Raw genomic sequence first — 16,883 nt, forward strand, 5'->3', positions numbered from 1 at the left:
ACTTAGGCACACTGCTGGCTCATGTGCTGGCACAGCTTCTAGTGGCTCTTCTTGCAAACATGTTAGCACGAGCAGTCCCGTAAAAGAGACTATTTACTCATAAGCATTTGAAGACAAAGCAATAAGAACCTATGACATTTCTGACTTCTTTTTTCCAGAAATAAGTATGCAGTCTTAGCAAATATGCCCAGGTGAGTTGGACTCTAACCACAACAGATTTCAGCGTAAACATAATGAGAAAAAGAGTGAATACTAAGAAAACAACCTCCTGGATTTTTTTCCATATCATTTAAATAAAAAGGTCAACACAAATACGTATACGACACAGCACGATTTTTATAAAGCATTACATTTCACCCACAGCGGATTTATGATTTCTGTTAAGTTGCAGTTTAGCCTTATGGACCAAAGCCATTTCCCAAGGGTCACCACTTTAGTACTTGGAATAGGTTAACAGATTTCTGGTGCTACTGAAGTGGGTGACTCTCCCTGTTGTGCTTCAGGCCCACTTCTCAGGTCCTCTGTGCTGCCCCAGTGCAGCGCGCTGTCGTGCAGACAATGTACTGCAAGGTTCGCATGCTGCATTGCAGCACACTTAACTGCAGCATTGGAAGCTTTCAGAGTCTGCCACATTGCTACAAAAGCACAATCTGTAAGAGTCAGAAATCCAGCAGTGCCTCGGCCTGATTTTTGAGACACAGAGATAGTCACGTACACTTTGTGTATGCTTTTTTTTTTTTTAGAAAACGTAATGAAGTAACATAACTGGTGTGTAAGAGCAGGCAGCTTTACAGCAACAGACAGTAGCAAGACTCAGCTAACCATTGCTCATCCCTATACTAATAATTTTTTAAAAGAATACAAGGTAGTGAGATGAGTTAAAGATTTTAAAGGCAATTGTACACATTAACATATGCAAAACAATATAAAGTTTCTCATACTTTCTCCTTCTCCTGAGCTCTACGAATCATTTCCTTTTCTTTCTGTAGCCTTTCCTTCTCATCTGTCTTGTCTTTTATTCTGGCAGCTACAGCAGCTTCTAGTTTGCAGCCTCTCTTCCGGCTGTGCCTTCCACTGTAAGAACCTGGAAGAAACGGTTGAAAAGACAGTCCTGCAGCAGCCTTGCGTAACACCGTCATCCTGCCAAAACTGGGACTGGAAGGCAACCCATGTAATCCATTTACAAACAAAGATTTATAATCTTATCAGCCATACGTAATCATTTAGTAAGCACCACCTTTCCGCATGTTAACACGCAATTCACAGCCGACTGGCCATAACATGCAACAAAATTACATACGAAAAGATTTTAGGCAAAATTGCCAAAACCTCTCAGTAACAGCAGATCTTAAATTCCCCTTCAGTGCTTAGACTTTCTACTAACATGTACATTTCTTAAGAAACCTATGAACAAATGGACACCAACACTAACAGACAAAACACCTTCACACTCAGGCATTTCTGTAACAGCCCTTTGCTTCCAGCCAGGACCCTCTGGAAATCAACGGGCCTCCAGCAACGGAGACCCTCTTTTGTCAGCTTTTGAACTGTGCAAAATTAGTGTATGACCCCTGCCCCCTGTCCGAAGGGTTGTGACTGGTGCCTATAATGGTTCCGTATACCCGACATCCCTCTTTTCTGTGGGAGGAGAGACACCACTGGTTAGGTGCAGGCAGGAGCGCGGCAGGACCAGCTCTGGGGCACCCTCGTTACCTGCGCTGCCACGCTTCCAACAAAGGAGGTCAGGGACAGGATGGAACATTCAGCTCAGCGTGCCACAAATCCAGTCTCGACGTATTCCTGACACACTCTATTGGTTAAACAAGACAGCGTGTCCTCAGTCACTGGTAACGGGCAGTGACTTGTTTCCAGTGTTCTCGGAGTACAGCGCTCTCAGCCAGTGCGATCCCCAGTTCACCTCAGGGTTGCCAAGAGCAGCTGCATGTCCCTGTGTTCACGCTGGCTTCAACAGGATTAACCATGTCTCCTTTTTGTGGCTCGCGCAGCTCTTTTGCAATGGATTTGTCAAGTCAACAGAACTGGGTATTCCTCAAAGGACAGCAGGCATTTCAGCCAGTTTTCATCAGGTTTGCTATACTACAGTGAGTACTTTAATACTAAGATATTAAAATACTTTTTCTTTTTTCCCAACCTTTACCACATTCACTAGCTGTGTGCACAGACTCTATTAATTCTTCCTGCTCTGTGATTCTGAAAGATTTTGTCAGAAACCCAGCAATCCCTGTGGCCCAAGGCTCTCGGAGAGCTGCATCTCTGAGTGATGCCATGCCTGTCCTGCTGCTTTTGCTTAAATAACAGTGTGCTTTGCAAAGCGTCCCAATAGATCGAATGCCTGCCGTGACTTTTCATGCAGCGCAGGCAAAGTAATAACATGAAAATAACATGAAATTGTGCAGTGGTCGTAAATTAAGCTCTGTCTTTATGAAGAGATTTAAAGATCGCTTGTAAAGAGACACTCTGCCTGTAGCAAATGTCATGTGTACAGACTAACCACCAGTTACTTTTGTCTCCTGTAGTCTGAGTTTATCTTTAAGAAGGTACGCATTAACTGGTGTGCTTTCATGTTTTAATAAAAACCTACAGTCTGCTCATTATTTAGCAGTTCATGAATTTAAAATGAAATGCTAAGTTGTTTGTTACCCTCACTTGCTACCTAATAAACTTAAAAAGGAACGTTTTGAAAATGAGTGTGGAATAACACGCAATCATTTCTACCTCGCTTTTGAAAACAGACTGAAGCAAACACATATACATGAAGCTTTCAAATCTAACAACAAGAAATGAATGAATCTGCTAAAAGTCTAATCAGATTCAGGGCTAGAATAAAACTGCAGAAGCTTTTGAAGAACCTTTATCTTCTGTAATAACATTGCTGAGATTTTCTGAAGTGAGGTAACAGTCAAACTATGTAACAAAATTGTTTTTTAGCTTGTCTTCCTACATCCTGCTTCACACTACTTTCAAGCTCTCTTCAATGACATGATATATGCCAATGTAAGTGGGCTCATGACATGTTACAGCATCAGTTTCCCTCCAAGTCTGAGAACGCTCTTCATCCTTTACTGGGTCATCTTTAGATATTAATTTACCTATTAACCAAGGATCGATCTTAGCTGTTTGATTGCAGCAACTAGTTAGAGGCATGGTGGGTCCATTAAATTGGTCTCAATAAAAGTTGCAGTTAGCTGGATACTTCAGGGGAACTACTGACTGGAAATGGATGTTGAGAATAATTTTGGCCCAGCAGAGAGTCTGTCAAGATGACAACTGATGGAAGGAAAGCAAGCAACAATAAGCAGTAAGCAGTTGCAGGTACTAATCTAGTCTAAAATCATCTCAAGCCTCCTTATTCATTCATTTTGATGAGCAGTTTTTTGCATGGCATATGTTACACACCAATTTAATGGCAGGCCATCATCACCTTCCCTAGTTATTGTCCACACAGCTTTTCTGTTCGAGTCTCTTGATTGAAGGTCAGAAAATCAATATTGCGGCACAATCTAGATTTTCCAACAGGTTTCCTACAACAAGTGAGCATGACCAAGCATCAAATATATAACTTCACTCAGCTGACAGAACATTAAATCATGCAATGATGTTCCCCAGACAAAACTGATATACCAGTAATTCAATGCATATCTCCACTGCCTTCTACAATGCTATCTACACTGCCCTAAATCACTGCTACACACACCTATTTACTCAGCGGCTAGAATCTGCTTTCCATTTTATCTAGTTAGGGTTTTTTTTGAATGCATGAGCCCATTGCAAATCAAGAATAGGGGTAATAAGAATGACAGAAGGAAAGTTTCTTTGTATTACTTTCCCACAATAACCCATTTATTCTTTTCTGTAGGCAGCATATGAAGTTGGTTTACATTATCCTTGCCCTTCCCACGTTACCTAATTCATGCTTCTCCATTAAGGCAAAAGAGCAGCCACTTCCTTTAAAAAATGATTCATAATTGCAACAAAAAAAAGGAAACAATTGCTAAAAAACCAGAAAAGCACTATTTGCAAAATATTTAAAATGTAATTCAGTAGGCTGGCATTATGCCATGTCTTCCCCACATGAATAGTTAAAGTCACATAGGATAAAATATTCTTAACAGACTGCACTAAATTAAAGTGTTTTATAATGTAAGAAATACAGAAAATTATGAATTGAACAGCTGGTTCAACTGTCAATGTGTTTCACTTTTTAAACCACATTCAAACATCAAAACATCTCTCTGCTGGAGAGTAGTTCTAGTCACACAGCCTCCACTTGTTTTGTGGGCCAGTCTGCCCATAAAGGGGAACTTCTCAAGGGAGTACCAGGGGCCAGAATGGAGATTCTCAAACCAGTCCCCTGGTCCATATCGTCATAGGTTCAAAAATTCGGAGCGAGACTATCTTAACTCACTATACAAAGGCTTTAGTGGACTAGCTCCTGGGAAACCCAGCGGGCATCTCTATTTACCTCGCCAGCTACAGCTCACTGTGAGCTTGTACAACACATGGCACTGCGGGAAACCCAGTCCCACCCGCAGAGCCTCTGGGCACTGCTGCCCAAACACCACAACAACAAAGGGCAGGCAGCGAAACGGAGCCCAACAGTTGAGGACTCTCTCTGTGACTGCATTTCCGTACTTTTAATATCTTGCTGTGTTAAAAGTAACTACCTGATGCGGAATTCCAACATTCCTACAATTTAAGGCTTTTCAAGAAAACACACTGTATTCATCAGGTTTTCCTCCGAGAGGTAGTAATTGTGCAGATCTGAAGAACAAAAGAAAAAAGCTGATCGGTAATTCTGACTCACTAAGGCAGTAATCCGGGACCACGGAATGCACAAAAAAATTAATGTGCTCTTGATTGCATTCTTTCATTCCTACAAGTGCAAAATCAGAAGGGTAGAGTCTACTGTGTCAACAGTAAATGTTCTGTCTAAACATTAAAAAAAAACCCTAGTAGTTAAACTAATATTGAAAACTGGATCCCCTATTACGTGTTTCACAAAGAAGCTTACATTTTAGCAGTATGAGCACTGCCAACATTAAGTTCTGAAAGTTTTTAATAACAACCAGCACTTAAAGTACGTTTCACAGTTCACGCATTATTAGAGGAGCTTTTGCGAGTGAATTATTAAATTGCCGTGCTGAACAGAACGCATACAGACCTATTTTCAGTTCATTATTCCGATATTGCATATTACAATAATGTAAAGTACACTACAAACTAATTAAAGTAATAAATTAGTTCTTTCCCTCTAACATCTGAACAGTAATAATGTATTTATCATATACTTAATGCTACAGATACATTTCTTTTAATGACAAAACAATTTTTAAGACTTTCCTTGGGAATTCCCATTAAATTAGCACACGGAACACAGCACCACGTAAGGTTTTCTCTTTAAGCAACACGGACATTATAAACAGATTTGAAGCTGCCTAGGGTGACATAGAGTGGGCATCAAGCTCCTTTTTGGCAGAAGGTCAGCAGAAACACAGGACAACTGAGGGGCGTAGAGAGGGTCTGCCCAGGAAAGGTCATGCAAGGAGAAAACCAGCCTTAGAAAAGGGAGGCAAAAATACACTGCAAACCAAAAGGATATAAAATGACCGGGAGGAACAGGGTCACAAAACGACCACACAGAGCTCCAAATCAGCATTCTCCAGGCTACACTGCGCTACACAGATATAATAACCTGCTAGAATTCAAACTCCAAGCAAGAATTTCCAATAATCATGTGATAAAGGCAGTATCGTTTGTCATAACTAAAGGCATAAAAAGAAAATCCTCTGATATTCCCACTCTGATTCTCTCTAGCTCACTGTTTCAACCTTATAAAATGACCAAATCCCAATATATTTTCAGAATCTCCCAGAGCTTTATTAATACCTGATACATTTCTGCACTTTTCTTTATTTTTATTATGGTTTTCAGGTTTTTTTCTTCCTCAAACTGTTTACAATTGACTCTAAGAATGCCTGGGAAAAAAACTTTAGAGGGTCTCTTCGCAAATGAAGATGCTACATAGCAAAGTACCATTGCAAAATTTGAATGAGTTGAGGCAGAATGCAACAGAGAGCTATTCCAGCACTGGTGAAAGAACCAGCATTTTCATGGTGGCATCACCATGCAACTGAAAGCAATGGCAGCTGCAGCAACCAGGCTGCAGGGTCAGAAATGTTGAAATGTGATTACAAGATGACTAGAGATTCAAATACTATTTAAAGGAATTAAGATTAAAAAATCCTAAGCATAAAATAAGGACTCGCAGAATGCATCTACATACATTTGTCCCACAATTCTCCCTGGCTGTTCCGCAAAGCGAGTAGGAAATCCCAGAGTAACAGCCACGAATTGTTATTTCACGTTTCGTATTTGGGACAGCACAGACTACCTGAGCTTAGTGTTACACTGTGCGTGTCATCTGCACCAAAAACAGGTATAGGCAGCAATAAAATTCCTATTGTGCAGCAAAGCTCCATGTTAGGCTACTGAAAGGACCCTTGAAAACAGAGAACAAGTTCAGCAGCTTTTTGGCTTGTCCAGATAGAGCCCAAGTAGTCGCTCAGAACCACGAAATGAGCTCTGGAAAGGATGAGTGCCAAATTGCATGGGAACCCACACTTGTTCCCTTTCCATAGGATTATTCAGGCTGGCTAGAATCCTCCAGGTCAGCTAAGGCTTTCCTACAGCTACTCACGCAAAGCTCAGAAGAAAGAGGAAGCTTGGAATCAATAGAGTCCAAAAGCATGGCAAGAACTGTCCGCAGTTCAGATAACCAGACTGATCTACTTCTATTGCCAGGACTAGCTCCTCTCTTCTCACTCTTCTTACTCTTCTTCTCCACTTCATTGTGTCACTGTCATTTTCTCTGCCCCACTTTTCTGCCCTGTTTCTCCCTGAATATGGAATTGAGAGTTATCACAATCTCAGAGATATCTGAGATACTTTTCCATTTTTCTAGATGGAAGCCACAAGGCATAAAGGGGAAAAAAAAACGCCTCTTAATTGAAAGTCTGAAGTCAAACCACATCAACCATGCCATTTTTCCTTCATGTTTGTAAGACAAGGACTGCAGCCTCAGAACAAGTTGGTGACTAAGGAATTCTATCGACAGAGAAAAGGCCATTTTAGAGCTATGCATTTCTAGTGTGTCCTGAAAACAGAATTAAGAAAACACATGTAAAAGGTGATTAAGTAATAAGAAGTTATGGGCTAAAGGAATTACAGGATCGCAACATGAGGTCTTCAGTAAGATATTCTTCTCAGTTCAGTTCCTAATGGACACATCATCCAATCAATGAAGAGATTTAATAAATTTGGCAAACTTCTTATCTCCCCACACAAGAGAAGGTTATTACTTTTTGTCTACTATAGAACTGGCTAAAGAGCACAGTCAAACTGAGATCACTCGAAGATTAACGTGGAAAACTCATTAAAAGGTGACTTTCATAACCAGCAGTGTAGCCTCTTCACTTGCAATATAGCTTAGTCATTAATCCTTCAGATAAAAGCAGTGCATGCTGATCTATGTCTCTTGCCTGAGCAACTCCCTTCCACTCTAAGATGGAAGAAAAGGAATGATTTTTAAGAAAAGGGGGAAGGAAATGTAGAGGAAAGTAAAAAATTAAAGACCTGGTCTCCCATAGAAGAACAAAGATTCACCCAGATAATTTCTATTAAGGTTAAGAAGTTAAGCACATAAATTCCACTTGGGTTAATGGGGATAACAAATCACTTAAACTTTTTATAAATGGAACAGAACAATAGAAGTCCATGTTACAAAACTAAACCATTTTTAAGTCACAAATATAAGGAATGTCTATTCAATGACTACTAAAAAGTAGTGCATTTAATTAAAAAAAAAAGTGGTTTCAAATTTACTTTCATTCATCCATAATTTCTGATGACAAATCCTACTTCAGCTACTCAAACTTTTAAGACTTTCTGCTAGGGACTAGGAAGAAGGAAATCAATACTTATCATAAAACATTTGCAAATCCAGGACAGAATTGCTACAGCTTTTCCCAGACAAACACGAGCCTCCACAGTATTTGCACAGCAACCCCGACACTCACAGGAAGCAAAGGCTGGATATGCTCTTGATAGATGGTTTGGGCATGCATGAAAAGCATGAAATTTAGGAGACCCTGGACCTACTGGCAACATATGCCAACGTGCAGTAGTTTCAACAGCTCTCAGACATGCAGAACTCACAGCAGAGGTACTGGAGAGTAGATTTACGCTTGCGCAGTGGGTATTCCATGAATTTCTAGATTTCCAGTTAACAACTTGTTTGCCAAGACTGTAGAAGTCACAGGCAAATTTTGCCCCAACAAAGTTAACATCTCTGAGGAAACTGGTATGTATAGCGGACCTGCTGCGGATGTACAATTGAGAAATCAAAATTAAAAAAAAATAACAACTTGCATTAATCAAACTCACCACACATTGAAATATAAAATATTACCAGTGTTATTCCTGGAAATAAAATAAGAATAGAAAGTGTATGCATACATTCCTGAATGGAAAGATAATGAGACAGGTGCCTCAGGATATGAAAACTATAGCTTGTAAAAGGGAAAAAAAAAAAACCCTAACATATTCTAAGAACAGTTCCCTGAAGTCTAAAATATTACAGGGCACGGGGGAGTTTGCCAAAACAAAGTGAAAAAGCCATCATTTTTTAAATGTAGAAAGTCCTTTTTGTAAGTGTCATACATATTGTTTTCCTTTCCTTGTGTGTTTCCTCTCCCATCTCTGTCGGCATTATTCAGAACATCTTTCTGTTCTTGACAACGGGAGCGTTCAGCGTTTCAAACATGTTGAATATTTAAGCCCACATAATATTTAAACACGTGCACAACCTTAAGTAAGCCACATTTCTATTTACAACTAAGCTAATTTGCTGTCCTTTTATATGCAGCACCGTCTCTTCTAGTTCCTTCTGCAGTTGTATGAAGAGCTCCTTTGATCCTTTACTACTTTTGCAAAATTTTAATGCAAATTGTTTTGCTTGCCTGAGGTGCCACTTTCCTAGCTGGAGGAAGAAGATAATTCCCCTAAGAAAATGAGGTTAATGTGAGCTGTCTGCTTGACCAGCTATCCATCCTCAAATAATTTTGGAGATCATTGGGCAATTTCAACTAAACTTGACAGATAAATGTATGTCTCAAACATACTTAAGATCCTCCACGCTCTGATAAACCTAGCAGCCAGATAAACGAGCAGATACGTCTCAGGCTGAGGTGCTACATGCTCCTCTGACTGGTTGAAGTTTTGGGATGTAATGGGTTGTTTAAATGGATCTCAGAGCTGACAAGTCGGTCCGTGGTCTCCTCCCACGCAGGGTCCCCTTGCAGCTGCCCATCACCAAAACCCTCCAGTTTACGCCCAGTACATAAGATTAAGGATGCAGTCATGGCAGCGTCAGAAGAAGAATAAAAATAAACACACGTAGTGGATGGAGTGACCACGGTTTAAGATCAGTGGAGCGTGTGCCTCTGTGTGTGCTCCCAGTCCTCCCCAGATCTGGTACGGTCAAACAGCGATGAAAGCGTTTTCAAACTCGCACGTTGGCTCACACAGCATAAATTCTAATCGCGATGCTGGAGCAAACCATGACGGCAGTTTACACTAACGAGCTTCCCACGCAGTGGGCACAGCGCAGGGGTCTGCTGCTGGGCTCAGTGGCAACTCAATAGTTACGTTAGGCTGACCACCTCCAAGCCCCTGTGCATCGCCCCACACAGCCACCACGCTCACAGCGGGTTGTGTGCAACCAACACGTGTCCAAATCGCTGCAAGTAGAAAGAACGTGTGGTTAGAAATCACACCGCAACCACCATTTCTGAAACGGGCAACAGCTGAAGTCTGAACTTCTGTTTCTCTTGGATTAGTGTTTACTAAACCCCTCTGAAATACAATGTAAGGATCTGGTTAACATAACGGCCATCTGGTTATTTATCTTTGTATTCTGCTAATGACATTTTCTTAATTAGCAAAAAAGACAATTTTTTTCATTTGTAGCTTAAAAAGTGGAGAACATCTGCTTTTTACACACTTCATAAATTGGTTTATCAACTACTTCTGGTGTGTGAGTATTGAAAGAGAGTGAAGTTATAAGAATTTTTCCACCTTTTTATTGTGGCCTTACAGTTGCACTGCTGTAACAAAAAGCTGTGAACTGCACTAGCAGGCAAGAAAAAAGATTTGGAACTATGATCCCTTCGATCTGCCATATCCTCAGACAAAATATTAGGTAATATATTATGAGAAGATTTCAATAGAGAGGTTGATAGATTCGGAAATAACAACATGATGTGACAGAACACGTATTATAGGGAAATGGAGGGGGGGAAAAGGAGGGGTGAAAGGAAAAGCAAGGAAAATTTGCAGAGACAATCTCTGCATGTGCTTCAAGTTTACCACATATGAGCTTTATCTGACCCATGTAATTCGTCAATGCTGTGCTGACCTGAAACTAATAAATGCCTGCTTGTTAGCTCTGGATTAAAATACTATACTATACTATAGCATCCTACAACTCTTAAGTTCACCACGTGCTTCCTGAGTGAGTATCTCTATTTAAAATTTAGGTTATTAAAACTTGCTTGTATTTCTCATATCAAACAAATGAACAGGTCACCTCAGTGGTGAACAGACAATGCTTCTGGAAAAGAAAACACTTCTTTAAAAAAAAAACACCATTAAAATAGTGAGATATTTAGTTTCCTGTAAAATGATCAGATTATAGTCAAAGTATATTTTTTTCTTTTTTTTTAACATTTGGTTGTAATGTTTCAATGTTGATCTCCTATGGCAATCAAAACATTCAAGTCAGTGACTCGACTGTATGCTGAACGGGGAGATACAACTTTTTACTGACATCCTTTCTTCTCATTACACAGGAAGGGAGAAGGAAGGCAACCTGCAACATGCTTTATATGATTGGCAATATCCCAGTTAATTCCATCTAACCCTTCCTTTTGAAATCATTTATCTTAGTTTATGTCAGGATAAGGAATGCAAGAGTTGATCTCCAAAAATTTACAATATGTTGCAAGAGATTTTAGCACTGGAGTGGGGATAAATCCTGGAACATAAAAAGAGAAAGAGAAAAGATTTAAAGGCAGGCAGGCACGTAGCTTTATGCTAAGGGAAAAAGCCCCCCCTGTGCATCACACTCAGGAGATTCAACTGGTCTTTTGTCTGCTGTTGTAGGTCTTCCCTTGAGTGTCCTTTTAAAACTGTTTTGAAGATAGAAAGTACTGGATTATAAATATTTTTAGATAAATTCAACCAAAAAATAATGTTTCGAATGCATGCAGCTAGCTTGGCTGCATTTCTAGATGCATCACAGCAAGTACTCCAGCCCTTCACACGCCAGCTGCGCAGCAGCACCCTACTGACCCTCCCAAAAGATCGCGCGCTCACTTCATTACCTAACTGCCTCATGACTGAAGAATTTGCTTCTCTGTGTGGTTTAGAAAGAGGAATTTTACACAGAAAGAGAGGGTTTTTTACACGGCATCTGCTACAGAATCCTGAAAGCGGTCAAATCCACGCGGTATAAAGCATGGCAAACGTGAGTGACTCTTGATGGCCCATTGAAAGTGTAACCCCCTCCATGGCTTTTTGTTTGTTTTCCCACAAACAGGGGTGTTACAGGTATGTACTAGAAACATTTCCTCTTTAAGAAGGTGCAGTGTATCCTCACTAGCATTGCCCATTTCACACTTTCTTTCATTCAGATGACTGCCATATGGGCCTCCTGATTTATTTCACCTGAGCTTCTTGAGCTGTTCCAAAATTCCTCCTTAGAGACTCTGATTTCTGTTAAGGACACACGTTGATCTTCTGTGAGATGGAACATGGAATAAGAATTTGAAAGTCCTTTCCCCAGGTAAAAACTGCTATAAACATCAATTTAACTTCCCTGCTGCTTTACTTTTTAATTATTATCGCTTCTTGTAAGTCACAAGGCCTAGACACTCACTGACGGCACAGTTACTTCCAGTGCATTTAAAACAGCCTTAAATAATGTATTCTTTAGTCTGTTTGCTATGCCTTTGGCTTCTCGTCGACAGATGAAAAGAATTATACAAAAGTTAGGTGATATGGTGGTTATTGCAGCAATTAAAAAATGCGTAGTCTGTCACACGAGTTTTCTTTCTCTTTTGCATTGCTCTATCTGTGCTACAATTAGGAACAAACTGATTTTCACACACAGAGAAAGAAAAACTCTTATGAAAACCCCCATGAACTCAAAGCAGCATAGAAATTTAAAGAAAGATACCCCTTTTAAACCAAGTAAGAAAACCAGGCTAAAGGTTTACTGACAGCCAGTCAAATAAAAGGTGTCGTATTCAGAGTTGTCTTCTCCCACTCTATCATTGACAGCTGCTTAAACAATCCATTTTGATTTTAATGTATTTATTCCTATTCTATCTGCTAAATGGATCTAACAATCCTTTGCATTTCTACAACTGCTTACGTATCTTACAGTGTGTGTCAGAACTTCATCTACAGGGGATGTAAATAGGCGTATAAATGCTGTGACTTTCCCTGAAGCCTGGTTGAGTAAAGATCTGTGTATCTCACACTCAGAATACTAACTCTTCACAGGCATACAGCTAAATCATTATACCAACTGTGTTTTCCCTCTGGCAAACTGACACAAGTAAGATTTCCTTATGCTAAACTTACCGAAATGCAAAAAAATCAGTCAATTAATGGTCAAAAAGAAAAAGTGGGAGAACAGCTGTAATTCCTGATTTTCAGTTCTACACTCATTCCCTTAGAGACAGATTCACTTTTTTCTCCATCTTATGTATCCTCATCAGGATGAGTTTTTATCAGTGTAAATGAACTCGCTGGACTGAGTTACTTTCCACAGGATGACGTTCTGTACTTGCACACTTCCAAAGTGTAGAAAGACAAGTCTGTAAAATGAACTACAACTGGGTCGAGTATGAGTTTTCAAAGGCATATACCCATCAAATCCAAACAAAACTCATGGATACATTCAGAATTTTTTTTGAAAAACAGTGAGCTCCTTGCCCAATTTCAGCTTCCGTTCTTGAGCCCTTTCAGCTGCAGAGCTGATCAAAACAAGGTCACAATGATATCCTCCTTTAATGAAAAAAAAAAAAAGTACCTTTTCATTTCTCTTTTCTGGGAAACAGGTGAATTGTTTTTGTTCAAACATTCAACATTTTAACAAAGCCACCTTTGAAAGCAACCCTGGAAAAGTGCAGGCCTAATAGGTTTACGGTTCAAACAGTTCCAAGTTACTGGAAACAGGAGGTCAGAATCAAAAAAAACTTTCAGACAATGTTCAACGCATCAGTGAGAATCTTAAGCCACACGGAGACAACAGAAGTGCTCCAACACTTGCTCGTTACTTTTTGTGGGGAAGTAAAAAAAGAGGAAGAAAAAGACTGTCTCATAAATTCACAGTGCTGGAATAAAGAGCCCTTCCACCTCTAACTATGTAGACAAGAGACACACAGCAGTCCCTGACAGGGAGGCCTAGGTTTAAAAAAAAATAAAAATAAAAAAAAAATGGAAAGCCCCCACCAAGTCTGGAGAACTGCTCCTCCCTCCGCTTGGCTCCAGGGCAGCTACAACCACGTGCTCCTCACTCAGTCAAGCCCAGACAGTTTCTAACCCTGAAGTGTTTAGATTCAAACCTTCTTACGACAGACTGCTCCGGGAACCTGAGACAGAAGGGTTTTTGTATTATTGCTATAACAAAAAACTAGCATCAACATCAAAAATCTTCACCACAGTACAGGTTTTACTGTGGTTTTCTAAGTGTGGAAACCCAAAATCAAGTGTTTAGTAATTCACTGAAAAGTAAGTGATCTACAGAGATCATGTTGGTAAACTGAGAATAATAGACCATGTACGCTTTCAGATGTCAACTTCCGTGCAAGAGGAAAATCAGAGAGCAGTTTAAACAAATCTTAACATGCCTTTCATGCCCAGAAATGTGATTCCTCTTACAAATGCCTTAGGCATCAACATCGTAACACTTTCCTCTTGTGTCCAGGCTCCTTCCATTTTATTCTATTCTTTTACCAAAAACCCCAGGTATTTTTATCTTTTTTTCACCTCTTAACACAGTAAATCACTTTTCAGAACGCTGCAAAACCTCCATAACAAGGGCAAACAAGTTATGGGATCCATTTTTTCATGTCTTAAATAGCATTCTTAAAAATAAACTGAAGGGAAGATAGATATTCGTTATTTCTCTGAAAACAGACTTACCATTAATCTAAAAAACTGGTAGTAGTGATGATGAATGGAACATTTCACTTTCACTTCTGAGGATTCTAGTGTTAAAAGCACTTATGAACTAAGCCTCGGACAGTATAGATATCTATCACACTTGGTTGAGGAAGAAAGAGAAACACACAAATCTTTTGTCATTTGCTGATGTTACAAAGGAGCCCAAGGAATCTGATGCCAGACCTTTGCTCCTGTAGCTTGCTTGTAGTTTTTCATATTGTAGGCTGCAGAACAAATCTTGTTCTTCCAATACTGAAATACAGGTCAAACTCTTTGATGGTGCTCAAAATCCATCAAAATAAACGTGATCACAGCTCATACAGAGATTATATCCACAGTATGAAACTCTTAGCAAGGCCTAAAGGGTGGTAGGTAATCAAATTCTTAATCAAAAAAAAAAGACAAACTAAGTTCAAGAGCTGGTTGAAACACTAACAAGGATCCTTACTGGTAATGAAACAGAGCATCTCCAAGAGCATTTGTAAGTCAAGCTTCACAAACATACTGATCTCTGCCAACAGATTATAGTTTGCTTTTTCCACTAACTGTCCAAAACAATTCAAACAGGCCAGTAAAACCAGGATTATGACAACTAGCTTCAGTTAAGTTTTTCTTCACTTAAACACTGCAACCTCATTTTGAATATACCAGTAAAAACCAGATTTGCATGTGGTAGATTTGTAACTGAACCTACCTTTGCTTTCAGATCAGCACAAACCTCCTGTTGCTTTTGTCTGGTACGAGCCAGTGCTGCTTCTGTCTCGTGTGCAGCAGAAGCTTCTGCAACGGTCGCTGTTGCCTTAAGCAAAAAGGCTTTCCCAGCTTCAGCCCAGTTTAACAGCAAGACTCTGCGCTGATTCATGACGAAACGGTAACGATCCCAAGCTTTCTCATGAACAACCTAAAAAAGTAAAGCATTTCAGAAAGGCTTAAAAACTATGCATTAATAAAACAATTCAAGACATTTTTGCAAACCTCGAATATAATTGTATCACACATATTCCTACAAGAATCCACAATTTAGGGCCCTGTCAGGTGCCAGGTGCACTGCAGTCTCCCAGTGTCCATAAGTGGTGATACCACTCCAGCCTTTCCATTTGCCTGTACCACATGGCACTTAATATCCTGATGTCCCACAGTTCTTTTCTGAACTGGGCTTTTGCAGTATGAATAAACTAAATGCAATGGTTCCTTCCTGCCCTAAAGTACCTAAAATGCAAGTAGTCTTTCATACATCCTCAGAGATAGTGAGCACTTTTACTACGATGAGGCTCTTTGTAGCAAATTATGCTCTATAGGAAAGAGAACACCAATTAAAGCAATTGTACAAATGCAGTACAGATGAGAATTACCTTCACTTTTTCTTTCCTAACAGGAAATTTGGAAATAAATTTTTAGCTTGCCAAGCAGCTCACTGCCACCACCAATGTCACCACCTAACAAAAATGGTGTGTATTCAATCTTAAATACATCTTCTTTGACCTTATTCAGTGAGGTTCCCAAGGACATTCAAACTGCAAGACTCTAACACAAGCGGTTAACAGGTAAGGCTGCACAGACTGAGGCAGTAGATTCTTGGATCTGTCTTATGTCCCCAAAAATACAAATTACAGGGATGAAGAAGCTTCTAGAGATGGCTGTTCACAAGTGTCAAGGGAAGCATTCCCGATGCCAACTCCCAGGCTTTTGACAGGGGCATGCTGACTCATCCGGTGCCTAGCTCACAGATACTCCTATCAGCTCAGAGCTGGGTGAAGATAAACTGGCACCACTACCTCTGGAGCCCCTCTTTGCTCAAACGCACAGAGGCCACTGCATCAGAAGTCCACCACGCAGTTTGCCATTGCTGCTGCCACAAGCTCAGGTGAGCCATGCTGGCAGGTACCTGAAGCTAAGACACTCAGAAGCAAGAAATGGGATGGAGAGTTTGCATTTCTAAAACCAGATCTCTCTGATGAGCTGCTGTAGGATCAAGCACTCAGTGCTTGTCCACTGATCTGTTCTTCTCCAGAGGTATGAAGGCACAGAGGGCTCTAAGTTTAGGATGCTAATGTAACACAAACATTTTAAGAATAGATTCTTAGGACTGTTTTAACACTTCTGCATTTGCCGTGCTAATACACATACTAAGAAATATCAATTTAACGCAGAATTATGATTTTTAAATTTAGGATTTTTTAATTTTAAATGAATCTTCGAAGAATTAGGAAGACCCATTAATAATGGCTGTGCTTAAAATAGACATACATTGTACAAAGCACGTAATTACTTAGCCCAGTTCTCACAGGCAAAAGTTCTGAAATCCACAAGAACTTTATTTTGGTGAAACTATGCTAATTATCAGTATCACTTCACAGTCACTCCTTTGCACTAGGCACTCCTCAAACACAAGGAAGTAGATGGTCTAAAAATACATGCAGAGATAAAAAAAGACTCCTACTTTACTTAGGACATCCTGAAGTGTTCTGGCCTTGAAGTGGGTTTCTCTATTAGCTGCTATGTGCTCGTTCACTGTGCAGCATAAAAGGAATCAGCAATCAATTTGAAAGGCATTATGCATATAAAAATAG

At 39.9% G+C, this 16,883-nt stretch overlaps 1 protein-coding gene across 1 annotated transcript in view; it reads right to left on the reverse strand.

Annotated features, from left to right (window-relative positions):
• CCDC148 (coiled-coil domain containing 148) overlaps window positions 1-16,883 on the reverse strand; it is a 45,495-nt gene that overhangs the window by 12,730 nt on the left and 15,882 nt on the right. Inside the window, 3 exon segments of the mRNA XM_086615981.1 lie at window positions 942-1,052; window positions 1,054-1,074; window positions 14,999-15,214. Of these exon segments, the coding sequence (XP_086472107.1) occupies window positions 942-1,052; window positions 1,054-1,074; window positions 14,999-15,214 (348 nt within the window).

Source organism: Tauraco erythrolophus, chromosome 8 (genome assembly GCF_009769465.1).
Source record: "Tauraco erythrolophus isolate bTauEry1 chromosome 8, bTauEry1.pri, whole genome shotgun sequence".
NCBI classification, from domain to species: domain Eukaryota; kingdom Metazoa; phylum Chordata; class Aves; order Musophagiformes; family Musophagidae; genus Tauraco; species Tauraco erythrolophus.